Raw genomic sequence first — 19669 nt, forward strand, 5'->3', positions numbered from 1 at the left:
GAAGCAGCTGGTTGGTCCTATGTAAATCATTCACCCACTGTGTCTGAATCTGATTAAAAGTCACTAGTTTTATGATGGAACTCAAAAGACTCTCAACGGGCTCTGGTGTCTGGGGTTCTTGGGTTCCAGTCAGTTTGTTCATGTGTTTCCTGCTCAGGTGCAGTACCAGGCACCACCAAAAGAACAAAGCAGCTATTCTTTATTATGCTAAATTGAACTGGTTATGTCCTAGCGCTATAACGATACTAACATTTCAAACTCGACTTTGATACCAGGGAAGCCACTCAATACTCGATACCCACACAATGCCACAACAGAATGTCATTTTCATACACAAAATAATAGTACTTTGATTATCTTAGCACGGAGTCTTATATTTGCTCTGATAAAGCTCAAAACTGATCAGGAAAGCTCAAATTCTGTGCTGTTAATGTGATTTTTTTTCAGTATCGATTCCTAGGCCTGTCACAATAATCACTAGAACTATGAAATCTGGAACTATAGATTTTGGGGTCACTATTTCTCATCTTTGTAAAAAATTGGGGATTTGAGGTGACAACATTTGAGCTGTAAAAGGTTGAATAAGTCACTTCTATGGCAGATTGATCGATAATAATTATATGTTGTGGCTCAGGGCTTTTAATCACATGTCTATTAAAAAATGCTTCTCTGGCGTTATCTTGATTTTTGTTATTGAGTCAGTGGCTAAAAGTATTTTCAGTATTATCATTTACCACAGTATTTCTCTGTACCAATATATCAAAATACCAGCTCAAAAGAGTGACAAGCCTATCGATACCTGCTCAAATAAGGATCTAGTTTTGATATTTGTTTCGGTAGCATCTGATTTTTGATACTTTTGACCTCACTGGACTTTTGTTAATATAAATTCCTATAGGGACAATGTCTTGGTTGGGATCAGCGTGGCTCTAGTTTTGTTGGGTTCTCTTCTTCTTCTTCTTCTTCTTCTTCTTGAGTAACATTATGTTTGGTACGTGCGAGTGTCCATTGGATGATGTAATGAAATGACCAAATCTGGAGCGGTGAGCGTAAGGCTGACTCCAGGTTTAACACAGAAAGCTCTTTGTGAAAAATGACATCACTGTTATGAGATCAACCAAGCAACAGCAGCACACAGGATCAACACAGAAATCTACTCTTACTCACCTGGAGTTTGAATACTACTGCAGGACATTTAAACTGGTGCGGCATGACAAAACTGCTCAAACTAATGGGTAGATTACAGAATGTTAGTTTTTTTTTTTTTTACTGTATTATAACTAGGAGTGTAAACAGAAGCTGCAGTATCAAAACAAATCAGACACAAAGCAATAATAAAAGTAGATACTCATTTTTGGCAGGTATCGATACTGGAAAAGTCTCATTGACAGGACAGATATGAACCTTTCCTGAAGCTTTAGGATGATCATGAGCTGTATCAGAACAAGTATAACACCACATCGACTAGTACCCACATACACATAGGAATATACAAGAAAGTACTACCATTTAATGTTGAAAATCACAGTATAGTGTCTAAAGAAAGAGGATCGGTAATGAGAAGTAAGTCTTAGTATAGAAATTGAGTTTGAAATGTTAGTATCGTGACAACACTAAAATGAAGCACGTTTAGCCTGTGAAAGTAGTCTACTATTATACTTCACACACATCTTCTTTTTCAGCTGTTTGGTGGCAGTAGTGCACGTGAAACACAGAATAGTAACTTGAAGTAGTAGTAGTTACATTAGTATTTGTTGCCGTAGTATAGATACTCATTTCAATATTAGGGTAGGCTTTTTTGAGTTTTCAATTCATCCGTTTGTGTTCTGCTGGGTTTAACTAACAAGGCAGTGATGAGTCTGAAAGTAAAAATGCACCATGGATTTAAACGACAAATTTTCAGGACCCTGTGATCAATACGAGCGCTGATAGTCACACTTACTTTTTGTTGAAAATCAAACACGATGCCAACTGAAAACTGTTGGCCAAAGCTCGCTTGTGACTGCAGTGTGTAATTTTAGAGAGCACAAATTAACTCACTTGTTCTTTATTGACTGTGTTAAAACAGACGTCAGGTTAAGGTCTGGCTTGTGTAACAGAGCTTCAGACAGAGCAGTGCCTTTAGTTAGCTTCAGCACCCAATGTTGATGACATTACTTGAGACATCAGCAGTGCTTTTTTATATGCCCCTCGACAGCAGTGACAAACACAGAGACACTTGGCCTCTCCAGTTACTATTCATTACAGACAAATAACACACTGCAGCTCTACATAATTCCACAGTATTACCTGGATTCAGAATGTTGAGTAAGAGCAGAACTGGAGAACTTCTCTCTGTACATGGAAACACTGGTTTGGTGAGAGGAGGGGGAGCAGGGGGTTTGGGGTTCTAGGGCACAAAGCAAACACTAACTCCTCTGTTCAGAAACCAGCAAACACATCACAGTTTCCACATGTTTTTGTTCAATATTTGAGAGTCTCTTGTGAAATGATAAGGATCTTTACTCTCTGTGCTGTTACAATAGGCCCTATATCTGTCCCAGGGCACAGTACTGCAGTAGTGTTTCTGTAGGAGTGCGGGGCGGGGCAGGGTCAGATTAGCAGAAAAGACACAGTTTGTTTGCTCTACACGGCTGATACTGAAGGAATGTCCATCAATAATGTCAATGTGTGAGTACATGCAGAGTACACGCAGAGTACACACAGAGTACACGCAGAGTACACACAGAGTACACGCAGAGTACACGCAGAGTACACGCAGAGTACACATGGAGTACACGCAGAGTACACACAGAGTACATACAGAGTACACGCAGAGTACACGCAGAGTACACACAGAGTACACGCAGAGTACACGCAGAGTACACATGGAGTACACACAGAGTACACGCAGAGTACACACAGAGTACACACAGAGTACATGCAGAGTACACACAGAGTACACACAGAGTACACGCAGAGTACACACAGAGTACATACAGAGTACACGCAGAGTACACGCAGAGTACACACAGAGTACATACAGAGTACACGCAGAGTACACGCGGAGTACACACAGAGTACACGCAGAGTACACGCAGAGTACACACAGAGTACACGCGGAGTACACACAGAGTACACACAGAGTACACGCGGAGTACACACGGAGTACACGCAGAGTACACGCAGAGTACACACAGAGTACACGCAGAGTACACGCGGAGTACACACGGAGTACACGCGGAGTACACGCGGAGTACACACGGAGTACACGCAGAGTACACACAGAGTACACGCAGAGTACACACGGAGTACACGCGGAGTACACGCAGAGTACACGCAGAGTACACACAGAGTACACACAGAGTACACGCAGAGTACACGCAGAGTACACACAGAGTACACGCAGAGTACACACAGAGTACATGCACAATACATGCAAAGCACATGCAAAATACATGTATAACACATGCACAATACATTCAGAGAACACACAGAGTACATACATAATACAGAGAGTACACAGAGGGTACACGCATGCATGTATGTGCATGCGTGTGTATGTGTGTGTACATGTATGTGTGTGTGTATGTGTGTGTACATGTAGGTGTGTGTATGTGTGTGTACATGTGTGTGTGTACATGTATGTGTGTGTATGTGTGTGCGCCATGTACTGCACCACAGGGGACATATGTTACTCTGTGATGTGTGACTCTGATGCTTCATGACTTTAGGTATGACATGTACTTTCTGAACATCAAAAACTTCAGTTTTTCAGTTTAATGTCTGAGTATTTTATGTGATTTCTACATTTTTCAAGCAATGACAAGGTACTGACTCTGAGCCAAGTTTGGTTATGTAGCACACAGGCTTTTGTATCATTTTTATTATGTATTAACTGATTTGGTGTTGGGTTAAAGATAATGTCTCATAAATCTCCTATTAAATTTAGATTGAGTCAGATAAAAATAGCTGTTTCTTTGTTTGAATTGGCTCTTGACCCAAAAACATGCACAATTGGCAGTCCTCCAGCTAGGTCCAGACCAAGACAAGGTCACGATATGGAGATGCAGTAGCTCAAGTAGCTCCAGCCCCAGCGACTCTGGGGGAGGGTCAAATAAATGTCCCTCACAAGGTATTAATTAATTAATTAGTTAATTATAGGGGTAGGTGTCAAGAGCAGTTGCTTCAGCCTAAACCTTTTGGGTTCCGTATGTTACTATAAAACGGCAATGTATATATGTAATGTATAATGTAATATTCACAGACTGTATATATAAATGGACATAGCTAACCTGCCAACCACCACGTTCCTAAACAGGAAGTGATCACGGGCGCACTTCTGGCGCCATCGACTCTGGCTCCAATTCACTTTCTGTGTAAAAAAAACTTTAAACTTTTAAACTTTATTAACAGATGAATTAGGTGCCAACTTTCACTTGTTAGCATTAGCAACAGGTTTGATTGACAGTGTTGCAAAGTGCCTCCTCCTAAACCAGTGGTGTGGGCGGGAAGGGGCGTTACCTTCAACCACCTCACTCATGATTGGCTCTTTGGTTGCTATGATACTTACTGTAAAAATTCCAGATACGGAAATCAAATCCAGATTAGCCGCTAACTGCTAGCTGCAATGAGCTTCATTTGACTGGAGCCGAACGCTGTAGGTGACGTCACACTCACTTAGTCCATTTTTTACACAATCTATGACAGTGGTCACAACCTTTAACACCCAAAGAGTCATTTGGACCCGGTTTCCACAGAAACAAACAAAGCTTATGAAATCCATGAAGTGCTACAGAGACTTCTGCTCCTGAACTTCTGCACAGCGTCTGCATCAGAGCTGTACGAAGTCACATTCATCTTCACGCAGGACTGTAAGCTGTCATCTGTGAGGCGTGATCGCGGTTTGTTTTTAACATAGTTCGACAAATGTGATGCTTACTTTGAGCGACAAAAAATGATAAAATATAATTTTATTTTAATATTTCAAGATCACAGTAATCTTACAATTTAACCTATAGTTAACTAAAACAAAAACAAACACAAATAAAATACACTTGAATAAAATACTTCATTTTCTAAAGGCACGCGGATCTGCAGTATAAGGATGAAAGAGCCATGAGGAGCCGCAGTATAAGGATGAAAGAGCCATGAGGAGCCGCAGTATAAGGATGAAAGAGCCATGAGGAGCCAAAGCATAAAGATGAAAGAGCCATGAGGAGCCGCAGTATAAAGATGAAAGAGCCATGAGGAGCCAAAGCATAAGGATGAAAGAGCCATGAGGAGCCGCAGCATAAGGATGAAAGAGCCATGAGGAGCCACAGTTTAAGGATGAAAGAGCCATGAGGAGCCGCAGTATAAAGATGAAAGAGCCATGAGGAGCCGCAGTATAAAGATGAAAGAGCCATGAGGAGCCAAAGCATAAGGATGAAAGAGCCATGAGGAGCCGCAGCATAAGGATGAAAGAGCCATGAGGAGCCACAGTTTAAGGATGAAAGAGCCATGAGGAGCCGCAGTATAAAGATGAAAGAGCCATGAGGAGCCGCAGTATAAGGATGAAAGAGCCGCATGCGGCCCCAGAGCCGTGAGTTCCTGACCCCAGTATAGTAATACTGCCTAAATAAAATACAGTATACCTGATCCATCTCCACAATTGCCGAGACAGACTCTACAGAAATCTGCATAGGCATACAGTAAATCAAAAAAGATGTACCAAAAACACACATGCAGTTTATGTTTGGAAGGAAATCCCATTGTAGGAACAGAAAATGTATTGTATTCATGCATTAGTGTTGTGCCGTTGAGCCCTTTCTGTATCTGCAGTAAATGCCTTTCCCAGTTTAGTTGTTCTGATGGTTCAGTGTTTAGTGATGCCACAGCCCTGAGACTCTCCACACACAGTAATATGTCACATCTGTGAGAACGCACTAAACCACAGAGCGAACCCACTTTCATTATGAACAGGGTCCTACTTTCTCTGCCATTTAAAATACTCCAAACTGTTCGCTCCAAAGGTGCAGTGCTCATATTAGTGGAGTCTGATAATTAACTGACACATTGCTTTATAAATAAATCTAGTTAACGAGTTTGGTGATTGTTTGGCAGGAGGTCAGGGGTGCGGCTGAAGGTCAAGTTGGTCAGTGTTTGTGATGGGTGGAGTTTAAAGGTTGGGTGACCTGTTCTGTAAAAGATTCTCTTCTGCATTTGACCCATCAGTGGGTGTCTACACTGATACAGCATGTTGCTATTTGCTTGAGGTGATCAAGTCCAGTCTGGACAAGGGAGGGGTGGTTGGGGCTATTTTTTTGGATCTCCGTAAGGCATTTGACACCGTTAACCATTCAGTGCTGCTGACAAAAATGCAAAATTTCAAACTCTCAGGAAACACTGTCAGTTGGTTTCAATCGTACTTGGCAGATCGTCACCAGTGTGTAAGAATAAATGACAAAACCTCTCCATTTGCTACTTGCTTAGCAGGCGTGCCCCAAGGGTCCATTCTGGGGCCGTTGCTCTTCAGCTTGTACATCAACGACCTACCTTCTATTTGTAACGATGTAGAAATCGTGATGTACGCTGATGACACAGTATTCCTTACACACGGTCCCGATGCAAATTCTGTTGCAGCTAAGGTATCTGTGGCAATGGTAAAAGCAATAGAGTGGTTTAACAAATCTTTCCTTACTCTGAATACTGAGAAAACTGTTACAATGTACTTCTCAAACAAACAAAGTAATGTCCAAATATTTATGTGAACAGTTGCATGATTAAAAATGTCGAGGAAGTTAAATACCATATCATATTAGACCCTACCCTTAATTTTAAAAAACATATTAAGAAGGTTTGTAATGTCTTGAAATTCAACATCACTAACTTCCAATACATTAGAAGCTCATTATCATTAGAAACTGCAAAATCTTATCTCAATGCTATGATTATATCTCACATTTTGTATTGTATTTCCTCATGGTCTCAAGTCAAAATAACAGTACTAAATCCTCTTAGATCATTGCATAATCAGGCGTTGAAAATCCTCGATAAAAAGCCCAGACGTTACCATCATTGCTACATATTGGACAAATTTAAAATATTAAGCTTTGACAACTTGATCAGGTACTCTGATATTCGCCTGGTACATAAAATCTTGCATGACGCTGCCCCACCCCCACTAAAGACCTATGTACAGCCTCGCTCTCAACTAACAAGTAGAGTTTTAAGGTCCGTGTCTAGGGGTGACTGCAATGTTCCTACAAGAAAGTCCATTTTCTCTCAATCTGCCTTCTCTTTTAAAGCCATCAAGGAATGGAACGGGCTTCCAGAAAATCTTAAGAACATAGCAGATTATCACAGCTTTTCATGGGCTGTTAAAAACTGGCTTCTTGACCATCAGTCCTCCCCACACTAACAATACCAGACGGGTATTCGGCCATCAGATGTTACCCTCGTGGGCATCATCTGATGGCCACTAGATTACCAGATCATGAGTGTCATAGTATTGTCCTAGTGTCATATTACTGTCTTGTTTACATTTATAATACCAATAAGGTACAGAGCTATCAGATGCTACCCTCGTGGGTATCATCTGATAGCGACTACACTGTATTTATTCTGATATTTGTTGCATTTTCTTCTCTATGTCTTGCACTTTAATAACGTGTAGCTTGCACTATGTATTGAAAATTTTGCACACTTGTCTTTTGTATTGCACTTTTTATATGTGAATTGTTTTTTAATGTTTGTGACACCAAGGACTACGGATGGAAATTAGCATTTTGCTAAATCTGGTGCAGCCATCTTTTTAATGTATCTGCACACTGTCCTTCAAATAAATAAATAAATAAACACACTGGTACCTTCTTTAAAGCTCAAATACCTGACTTTTTTCTCATAAATCAGTCAAATCTGTCATATTGTAAAAACATGACTTTACGATCAGATGGGTAAACACGGCCTTCACGGTTAGTACAAACTGGAGCTATGAGCCCTGTGTATCACTATATGACGCTTAGGGATGAGAGCTGATTGGTTGTGCAAGGCTGGTCCACCCGGCTTAACTTTTCTGTCTGAAAACACTGTGCTATCGTTGTGCTATTGGGCAAATATTGTGTGCATATAAATACTAAAGATGTGCCAAGAAGTTTGTGAGAGCTAGTGACCGTTTAGGTAGATTTAAATATACCCTTAAATAAATAGTTTGAAAATCAGGTAGTCCAGCCTCACTTTGGCCAAATCTAGAGGATAAACACATATTGTCTCAGTGAGATTGCAGAAAATTGGTTCTTCCTGGACACACCCACTCTGACAAACATGACATTTACGCTTCCAGCTTAGGCCGTTTCATCAAACAGATGATAAAATAATAATCTGACTAACTCTGACTCATATCCTATGCATCTACAATGCATTTCACTGCTCACTCATTTACTAGATTAAAAACTTAGAAAAAGAACATTTTGTACAAAACTCCAAGCTACAGCAGGGCTGTCTTTTTCCAGTGCTGAAATGCTCTGTGCCAGTTTGGTCACTTTAACAATGGGGTGATGGATATGTGTGGATACGGTCAACACAAGGAAACACTGAGTAAGACTCACGGTGCTATGGAGGCTTGCTGTGCAGGCAGCAGTTTGGAACAAGTCCATTCAGTGGCAGACAGCAGTGCTCCACTTAAATGCTTTAGGTACTGGCACATACATGTCTTATATAAGTACACTCCCACTAGCAAAACTATTAGCTGTAATGGGAAATATAAATTATATACTGGAGAAGTAGAAATACTAGTGGCAGTAGTAGTGATAAGAGCGGGCTGCACGCTGCTATCAGCTTCTGAAATGACAACATTAGTGGCAGTAGCAGCAGTAGTGGAAGTTGCATTTTCAAAAAACTGCAACTTCTTAAAATAACAGAACTAGCTGGATTTGAAGCAGTCACACTAATAATAATTATAGTAAAAGTGATAGTAGCAGTACTTTAAGTAGAAATTGTAGCATCAGAAGCAGTAATACTGGCTGTAATAGTAGTAGTAGTAGTAGTAGTAATAGTATAGTAGCAGTATTTGTACTAATAAAAGTACTACCAGTAGTCCAGTAGTAGTACAATGCTTGTCTGTGAATGTCCTAGTGGAATGGCACAATGTGCAGCTCTGTTATGTAATCACAGTCCTCCCTCTCTGACAAAGTCAAGTAAATCTGTAGCTCAACATATTTCCTCCTTCATCCATATGCCTTCGACCCCCAGCCCCTCTGTAAAAAAGGGCAGCCTCTAACCAAGCCCCCTGCAGCTACAGCCAATCAGCATCCAGCTCTGCCTCTCCCTTGTCATTATAAAACCCAGGGTGTTCTTCTGTCCAGGATCCTGCCTCTCTGTCTCTCTCTCTCCACTGGGAAACATGTCTGTCCAAGCTGTGAAGACCACCACCTTCTCCACACGCGCTTCATCCAGGGCCCCCTCCCAGAGCTTTAGCAGCCGGTCATTCTCTGGCTATGGGGGTAACGTCAGCAGAGTGGTCCCCAGGCAGAGCTACGCTGTACGGAGCTCATATGGAGGTGGCATGGGTGGAGCGGCAGGTGTGGGGGGGTTTAAGGTAGTTGGGGGGTATGCAGCAGGGGGGAAGGGAGCTGTAGGTGGAGGGGCAGTGGAGTTTGGGTATGTGGGGTTTGGAGGTGGCATGGGAGGGGGCATGATGCAAGAGATCCAACATGCGCCCATCACGGCGGTCACAGTGAACAAGAGCCTCCTCACACCCCTAAACCTGGAGATCGACCCCACCATCCAAGCAGTCCGCACCCAAGAGAAGGAGCAAATCAAGACCCTCAACAACCGCTTTGCAACTTTCATCGATAAAGTGAGTATAAAGAAAAATAAAGGAACTAGATACGAAAGTCCACAAACCAAAATGTAATCAGAAATGTGCCATAACGTTGGGCAAGCAAAATGTAAAGGTACACTGTGTAACTTCTCATGGTTTGGGGTCTGCCACCTGCATTTTCCATTTATTTAATTACATGTGTTATACAATTGACACACTTTAAAAACAAGATGTATTCTGACTGTGAGGGGCATTGCCTCTCCACAGATCTGACCTGGTGTTATCACTTGTTTGTCTTCATGTAAATAGATCAGTTTAATGTGACCCATTCTTGGCAAAAATAATAATATCTCCATGGAGTCAAACAGGTGGCAGAAACGTTCCAAAGTGCAGCTTTAAGTAAACAGGTTGTCAAATCTAACTGAACATTAATTTGAACTCAAGACTCAACCATCACTAAACCTATAACCACACCAACACATTTGTAAATGATGGGAGGGCGCAAGAGTGTTTTGCTTAAAGGTACAGTCCAGTGGTAGTAGAGGTGGTGATTGAACTGACAACCTGGTGGTTAGTGGCAGGAGATGAGCAGGTAGTACCACAGGCCACATGTGTACAGATTAGTGTGTGTACTGTAAACAGTATGATTAAGACAGAGCTGTTTTCAAAGTGTGTCAGGAGTCTGGAGGGAGAGGGGTGTGGTCAAGCTGAACATTACGTCAGTCTTATGTAATGTTGAAGTGAACACTGACAATGGAAAAAAAAAGTTTATTAATAAGACTAGAGATATTCTCAAAGGAAAAGTCACACCTAGATTTGAACCGCTGATTTAAAATTATTCTGATCTAAATATTGTGCCTGGCAGGATATGACCACAGAATGTTCCAAAACAGCTCAAGGTGACACAGACCTGGCTCTGTCCTTCACCAAATCCTTGTGTATTAAACAAAGGCCCTTCCTCCCCTGTAGCACAGATGTGCTGTTTTGAGTTAGCGTCCTCTCTTTCTCTCTCTTTTTCTGCCCCTCTCTTTATTTCTATCTTTCTCCCTCTGTCTCTCTCGTTATCTCTTTTTCCCACTCTCCATCCTCCTCTCCCTCTTTATCTCTCCCTCCTCTCCCACTCTTTATATTTCTCACTCTGTCTCTCTTACTCCCTCTCTCTTTCTTTATCTTCATCCTCTTCTCTCTCTTTCTCCCTCTCTTTATCTCTCTCTCATTATATTTCTCATTCTTGATCTCTCCCTGTCTTTTTCTCTATTTCTCCCCCTCTCGCTTAATCTCTCACTCCCTTGTTCTCTCCTTCCCTGCATCTCTCTTTCTCCCTCCCTCCCACTGTCTCTCTTTTCCTCTTTCCCTCCCCTCTCTCCCTCCCTCCCTCCCTCTCTCTCTCTCATAGATGACTAGAGTGTTGAGATAAGGTGGATGAGTGGAGGTCCGGAGGAGCAGGGTGCAGCTCTTTGTAGTGACCCTCATTCTTTCTCTCCCTCTGTCTCTCTTTATCTCTCTTTCCCTCTCTCTCTCTCTCTTATGGATGACTAGAGTGTCGAGATAAGTTGGATGAGTGGAGGTCTGGAGGAGCAGGGTGCAGCTCGTTGTAATATCCCTCATTCTTTCTCTCCTTCTGTCTCTCTTTATCTCTCCCTCTTTCTTTCTCTCTCCCTCCCTCTTTCTCTCTCTCACTTGTGGATGACTAGAGTGTTGAGATAAGGTGGATGAGTGGAGGTCTGAAGGAGCAGGGTGCAGCTCTTTATAGTAACCCTCATTCTTTCTCTCCCTCTGTCTCTCTTTATCTCTCCTTCCCTCTCTCTCTCTCTTATGGATGACTAGAGTGTTGAGATAAGGTGGATGAGTGGAGGTCTGGAGGAGCAGGGTGCAGCTCGTTGTAGTAATATCCTGCACAAAGAGCATTTCTAAAGCCTAAAGCCTGTTTTTATAGAGAAAGATCATTTTGCTGGAATAACTTGAATATACAGTTTCTGCCGGGGCTGAAGCTACGTCCAACAATAACAACTGTTCTAACAGCACAATTACTCTTAAAACTAAAGTACACTATGGAACCTTTCTGTTGGGGGTCCATCACCTTCTTGATTCCGTGCAATGTTTTTGCCTGAAACATTCCACACAAGTTCAAGCAAAACGATGGCACTTTGGCTTAAATGCTATGTATAAAAAGTTCTTTTTGAACAAAGTTAGATTTAATAACATCTCCACAAACAGGTGACAGACCCACCTCCAGAAAAGTTACACAGAGGCTCAGACTTTATGAGACTTTACAAACCCTAGGATTTTACTAGAGACTTGTACATCCACCAGAGGACTGAGCAATTCAACAGTGATTAAGTGATTAAGTTTTATCTTCTATCAAAAAGGACTGGATCATGACCTGGGCCTGTCTCAAACCAACACTACATATTGTGTAAATTATAACAGTTTGGATCCAATCACAGTCACTAGAGCAGTAGCAGCAGAGGAGTGCTGATAGTAACAGCAGAAGTGTAGGAACTAGATGTTTCTACTGTGTTCAGAAGTATCAGCACTACTACTGCTAGTACTTTTTCATCACAGGTCATTTCTTAGTACATCCACTCACTCACAGACCAGTGAATGTAATAAAATTGCTGAGCCCCACCCCTCACATACCTGAGCAGGTGTGGGTCCTGTTTGCAGAAGGACGGTCTTCTAAATGTCAGGAGTTCTCAGGTGTGGGCGGTGGGAGAGGGGTCATAATCACACATGAGCAATAACAAGAACTTGCTTTAAGTGGAAACACCACATCAGAGTTTAACACAGATCAGTAACGCATGAGGCAACTGACCATCCATCTGACCGTCCACCTGACCGTCCATCTCATACGACGTCCCTATTGTTTAAATGTGTTTTCTGATCACATCTATCTTCATCTGCAAATATGTAACTGCCAAACAATAGGACTGAAAATCAATCACATTCTACAGAACCTCCTCTTTACCCTTTTCACACCTACACTACTACCTTCTTGTCTTCTTTCACTACATGCATGGATCTCTTTGGTCTTCCTCTAGGCCTCCTGTTTCCTGGAGCTCTGACCTCTCCATGTGAATATAAAGTGACGATGTCATCACTCGTACTTATGTCAGGGTCAGAGTTCAAGCCTCCTTCACTGATTCTCCGGGGTTTTGTACTGTTTTTGTTTCAATTTAAACTGCACAAAAACAGTGAGGCCTGGTCATCATTTGGAGATCATTTTCAATCTGAAATGATCAAATGATGTGGCACAATTTGGGCCTAATGGTGCAGAGGAAGGAGAGTGAATATACTCTTCCTCCTCTGAACCACATACCCACTCTCTTTAGTACCATATATCCACTCTCCTGCTCTGTAACCGAATCATCTCAGTCCAAACACATGTGATCATATCCACAAACCAGGAGAAGCCCAAAAGTTGCAGTCCTTAACCTGTGCATTATTGTTATGAATAAACTGAAAAGAAACAGTTGTGCTCCTGTTTTCTCACCCTTTTCAAACTCATCAATTTAATTTTTTACTTCCAGGTGAGGTTTTTGGAGCAGCAGAACAAGATGCTGGAGACCAAATGGAAACTTCTCCAGGAACAGACCACCACTCACTCAAACATAGACTCCATGTTTGAGGCCTACATCACCAACCTGAGGAAACAGCTGGACGGCCTAGGCCACGAGAAGGTCAAACTGGAGTCCGATCTGCACCACATGGCAGGGCTCGTGGAAGACTACAAAAATAAGTATGACCAATACGATAAGTAAATGTGCTACAGGAGGCAGAAGTGAGGTCACTGATTTAGGTGATTGCTGTCGTTTTAGATATGAAGAAGAAATCAACAAACGTAACGACTGCGAGAACACCTTTGTGCTGGTGAAGAAGGTAACGTCTCAGTGTGCTATAACATCAGATGATCCGTCACAGCTACAGCTACAACAGCTACTCCTGCCAGTCAAAGCATGTAGTCTGGAGCTGATGCAAGAAACTGAAGTATTCTTCTGTGTTATATGCATAAACGGCTTAAAGAGGGAGTAAATCAGTTTTTAGCGCTTCAAAAACACGCTTGAAGAGGATCCAAATGTCATCGATCTCTCCCGAGCCCTATTCGGACCCTCCTTAGACCTACAAGCCTATGTAACCTATGCTCCCACAGGACAATTCTCCATAAATATATAAAAACATGATACAAAACTGAAGGGGGAGTGACTTAGCACAAAGAGCCAAAGAAGGGGGGTGATTCAAAACAAAAGCTAATACAGAATTTTCAAGACACTGAAATACTTCTTCTTTAATATCTCATACAAGAAAATGCCCCCTTTTAATACCCCATAGAAGTAAATACCCTCTCTTTAATACCCCATAGAAGTAAATACCCCCCTTTAATACCCCATAGAAGTAAATACCCTCTCTTTAATACCCCATAGAATACCCCCCTTTTAATACCCCATAGAAGTAAATACCCTCTCTTTAATACCCCATAGAATACCCCCCTTTAATACCCCATAGAAGTAAATACCCCTCCTTAATACCGCATAGAAGTAAAAAAAAACAACTTTAATACCCCATAGAAGCAAATACCCTCTTTAATACCCCATAGAATAGCCCCATTTAATACCCCATAGAATACCCCCCTTTAATACCCCATAGAAGTAAAATACCCCCCTTTAATACCCCATAGAAGTAAAATACCCCCTCTTTAATACCCTATAGAAGTAAAATACCCCCTCTTTAATACCCTATAGAAGTAAAATACTCTTAGTGCTTCAGATTCACAGTAACTCACCATTAGTCCCATGTGTTCCCACTTTATAACTCTCTCCTGCATAACAGTATTTTTTTTACTGTGGAGTTTTGTTATTGTTGTAAACATTAAAAGATAGTTAATGGTGAAAATATTTATTTTCCTGCAGGACACAGATGCGGCCTACATGGTCAAAGTGGAGCTGGAGGCCAAACTGGATGCTCTGAGTGACGAAATCGACTTCCTCAGACAGATCTACGACACTGTAAGAACACTTCAGGATGGGATTTGAATCATTTTATTATTACTGTCATGGTGAAACGTGTATTTGTAGGAGATCAGTGAGCTCCAGGGACAGATCAAAGACACGTCCGTCATCGTGGAGATGGACAACAGCCGTAACCTGGACATGGACGCCATCGTGGCAGAGGTCAGAGCTCAGTATGAAGACATCGCCAACAGGAGCAGAGCTGAAGCAGAGATGTGGTACCAGTCCAAGGTAAAGTACAGTAAAGAAACCACACCTCTTAGCCACACCTGTCCTCATCAGCCAATCACAGAAGAGCAGCTAAGTACATTCAGTCCTGAGACATGAAGACAAACTGGAAGGAGCCTGGTTTAGTTCTAGTGGAGCTGCTATAATCTACTGAGTCTAAAAATAGCATGGCTGTGTTTATAAAGACAAAAGAGGACACTTTAAGAGTTTCCTGCTTTTAATCTGTGTGAATCTGTCAGGAAGTGACCTGTCTGAGGCAGAGAACTGGACATATTTTGGTCACATTATCACTATATTTTAATGTATGCACAAGTTAATGTGTACTGTGTAAAGGCATTTAACTGTAACTACACCCCTCGTGGTGGTGAAGTTGCAGTAAAGCTGCAGGTTGCATTAACATATGCCCCTGAAAATGACTGAACACTTACTGTTAATGCAGGATAACAAGTCCACCTTAAATGCTGTAAAATTTAAGATAACTTATAAACTTATAAGCCAGTGCTTTTGGATGTAGATGTTATGCAGAGACTTGTTAATTGTCATCTGTGTGTTTTTTATGGAAACTCTTGAGTCAGAAATTAAGTATGTGTGATTCATACTTTAGGCCATGATTTGCCCCTATTTAGTATTCCCTATCTTTAGTTGTTGCTCATAAAAGTTCCTACTTAAAATACTGTGTGTGTTTGTTATAGTTTGAAGAGATGCAGCAGTCTGCGGGGAAATACGGAGATGACGTGAAATCGACCAAAGCCGAGATCGCAGACATGAACAGGAGGATCATGAGGCTCCAGTCTGAGATCGAGATGGCAAAACAACAGGTGAAATGATGCTCATAAGACTCTAGATGTGATGAGGTCATACTGCCACACGGGGGCCAGAGTCACTTTTCTCTATTAATTACATTGTACCTTGCCCTGAAATGTCTAAAAGGTAAATTCACAAATGTTGAATCATTTCTGTAAGTGACTAGACCCCGAGCTCAAAGTATTACAACACAAATCTGCAAGTGAACAAGATTCACTTTAGCTGCTCAATCTGTAGTAAATATTATTAGCGTAAAGAATGTTGTGATGTCATGTGAAACCCATAAACTGAACAGAGACATTAAGTAGAGTAAATGGACCAATACACAATAGTTAAAAATAGTGGACCTTGTACCACTGCTACTACAACTCTTACAAATATTTTTTTCTGATGCCAAACACTGACACACCCACATTCTGCACTGAAGCTCAGTTAATACTTCAAAATCTTTAATAACAATGGTTACTTTAACTACTACAACTGCTTTTATTCCAAAAACAACAACAACAACTACAACTACTACTACAACTACTACTACTACAACTACAACTACTACTACTACTACTACTACTACTACTACTACTACTACTACTACTACTACTACTACACTGGCTATGTTTACATGCAAACCACAGTCATATTATCACAGGATTATAATCAGATTTCTGGACCTTTACAAAGATTTAAATGACATGCAAACTGCAGACTCTGATGTGAGTGATCAGAGGGAGAATTATTAGACATTATTATTAGACACATTAGGATCCTGAGGGAAATTCAGGTTTAGCTGCAGCAAAATTAGGAGGTCTGGTCAGGGCAGCTAAAAGTGTCCCTCATGTCATTTTAATAGTTTATATTTAAAAAAAATCTGATAATAATCTGATTTGATTGAGCACATATGTAACCACAGCCACTGTGTCTCTTCCCCTTCAGAGAGCCAACCTGGAGGCACAGATTGCAGAAGCAGAGGAGCGTGGTGAGTTAGCAGTAAAAGACGCTAAACTGAGGATCCGAGAGCTGGAGGAGGCTCTGCAGAGAGCCAAGCAGGACATGGCCAACCAGGTCAGACAGTACCAGGAGCTCATGAACGTCAAACTGGCCCTGGATATTGAGATCGCCACCTACAGGAAGCTGCTGGAAGGAGAGGAGAGCAGGTGAGGAAGAGTGATTTGTGATGGCGACCAAAACAAAACTAAACATTCAATGTTCTTGTTTTTTCTTAACAGATTAGCCACAGGAATCAAGACCAACATCTCCAAGCAGACATGTAAGTCACATGTGTCACATTTGAAAGAGACATGTAAGTCACGTGTCATGTTTCAAAATGACATTTTAGTCTCTATTTGCACCACTGATTAATCCAAACCATTATAGCATTTGGTGTAATGATAAAACAAAGAAAAAACGATTGTAGTAAAGTAACATATGAACAACAAGACCAATTACGGTATCACAGTGACACAATATTTAGAACTAGAATGTAATTTTCATACAGTAGTACTAGTATAGTAGTACTTTCTTTATGTTGAAATGAGGTCTTATAGTTCTAGTTCTGATAAAGCTCAAAGTGACACTAAAACTGTCCAGGAAAGCTCAAGTTTTGTCCCGTTAATGTGATTTTTGCAGTATCAATTCTTGCTCAAATTAGTATCTAGTTTTGATATTAGTTTTAGTATCAATAGTATCAGATTTTTACACCTTTGACAACCCCACGTGCATTTACCTTTACACAGCTGTGAACTACGCCTACGGCCTGGAGAGCTCACGCACGCCCTCCTATGTGGCCTGTTCCTTTGGGGGGATGAAGGCTAGCATTAGCCCTGTCATCTGTCCAGAGGCTCCCACTGTGAAAAGTACCACAGTGACCAAAACCGAGACCGTGATGGTCAAGACCGAGGACGGAACGCCGCCGCAAAAAGAGGCAACGCCACCGCAAAAAGAGGAGGAGCCACAGGCACCACAGGAAGCAAAAGAGGTCAAACAGGAAGAAGCCATTGAGGAGAAGCAGGAGCAGAAGCAGGAGAAGGTGGAGGCTGAACCAGCGGCTGAATGAACCTGAGAATAAACGCACTATATTATCTTACACTGAGAATTCAACAAAGTACTTTTCTGCTGGTCTGGGCCTTAAACAGGTTCATAGAGTAAACACGAGTTTGAGGTTATTGCAGAACTCAGTAACTCATCTCATTTTTCCCTGTCCATTTAAGAGCACACAAAACTTTTAGGTGCAGGGTTGCTTCACCTGGATTGTTCCACAGTATGGCATTAAACTTATCTATCTATATGGAGAAACGCAGGTAACGTGGAGAAGACATTTTTTGAGGTATTTGTTAAAAAACAAAAGCACATGGATGTTAATAAATATTTGATGTTAAAATGTTATTGTGGAAGACTCCAGGCAATGCAAGAATGTTTCCATGGTGACAGATCCTCTACCAGAAAAGTTACATAGTGCACCTTTAACTAGAATCTATATAAAGTTTCAACCATTTGGTTCTTCTGCTGTGACAAAGCTAAATCTGTACTCTAAATCTTCGCTGTCTGAATAACTGATGTACAAAGAGATCTGGGTCAATGGGACTTCCATGGGAGATTCTAAAATAACCCTGCACTGTACATATTTGTCCAGAAGGTGGCGCCGTTGCATGTCTTGTCCCTGCTTTCCTAGACACTGAAACTGCTCCTGCTGAAGTGTATCTGCTAAATAAACATCATTCACAAAGTTTTGAAGTTTTTACAGGACATTTTTGTACTTGTTACAGTTTGACTTACTTTACTACTAACTGGTTTGAGCACCACTAACCGTAGTAAAAGTTGTAGAAAAAGTTGGTGGTATCAGTGAGCAGTAGTTTTAAAAAGCATTGTGTAGTTGTAGTTGTAATAGTTCCGTCACTAGTAAAATAGAAATACTTGTTAAGTAAGTCATAGTGATAACAGTGAAAGTAGCAGCAGAAGTACTTGTAGAAGTATTGAAATAGAAAGGTAGTAGCACTAATACAGGAGTACAAGAAGCAGTAGTATAAAAATGAGAATGTAATAAGTAGTAGTAGCAGGAGCAGTAGTAGCAGTAGTAGTAGTACGATTTGAATAAGAATTGTATTTATTTATCAAGGACAATGCACAAAAGACATTAACCTTATGCAAATAAACAGGCTGATGTCCACATCGAGAGGAGCAGCTGAGGTGGCTCGGGTGTCTGTTCAGGATGCCTCCTGGATGCCTCCCTGGGGAGGTGTTCATGTCCCAATGGGAGGAGGCCCAAGGGAAGACCCAGGACATGCTGGAGGGACTATGTCTCTCGGCTGGCCGGGGAACGCCTTGGGGTTCCACCAGAGGAGCTGGAGGACGTGTCTGGGGTGAGGGAAGTCTGGGAGACTTGCTTAGACTGCTGCCCCCACGACCTGGACCGGGATAAGAGGAAGAAAATGGATAGATGCAGGTTGATGTCACAATTACAATAAAAAAAATATGTATTGATGAAATAGTTCATCATAATTTGAACAGCAGGAATTTAACTAAGAATCTAACAGTGACAGCAGCAGAACATGTAGTACATGTAGTACAGTAGGAATACTTTACTACAATTAAATTAATTACAATTAAAACATTCCCAGTGTCAAACCACAGTCTCTCACACACATACAAACACACACACCTACATGCAGACACACACACACATAAATATGCGCGCGCGCGCACACCCCCCCCCACACACACACACCCACACACACACACACACACACCCCTGCACACATATGCGCACACACCCCCACATACCTACATAAATACACACACACACACACACACACACACATTTGTACATTCACTCATCTTATTTGCAGCTCTAATG

At 41.5% G+C, this 19669-nt stretch overlaps 1 protein-coding gene across 1 annotated transcript; it reads left to right on the forward strand.

The window, feature by feature from the left end:
- The first annotated feature begins 9315 nt into the window (after positions 1 to 9315).
- On the forward strand, positions 9316 to 18541 carry LOC117371088 (keratin, type II cytoskeletal 8-like). Its single transcript, XM_033966690.2, has 9 exons — positions 9316 to 9817; positions 13312 to 13520; positions 13600 to 13660; positions 14689 to 14784; positions 14854 to 15018; positions 15708 to 15833; positions 16753 to 16973; positions 17046 to 17086; positions 17553 to 18541. The coding sequence occupies exons 1-9, from the start codon at positions 9362 to 9364 to the stop codon at positions 17870 to 17872; spliced, it is 1695 nt and encodes a 564-aa protein (XP_033822581.1). The 5' UTR covers positions 9316 to 9361; the 3' UTR covers positions 17873 to 18541.
- The last annotated feature ends 1128 nt before the right edge of the window (positions 18542 to 19669 follow it).

Source organism: Periophthalmus magnuspinnatus, chromosome 5 (assembly GCF_009829125.3).
Source record: "Periophthalmus magnuspinnatus isolate fPerMag1 chromosome 5, fPerMag1.2.pri, whole genome shotgun sequence".
NCBI lineage: Eukaryota > Metazoa > Chordata > Actinopteri > Gobiiformes > Gobiidae > Periophthalmus > Periophthalmus magnuspinnatus.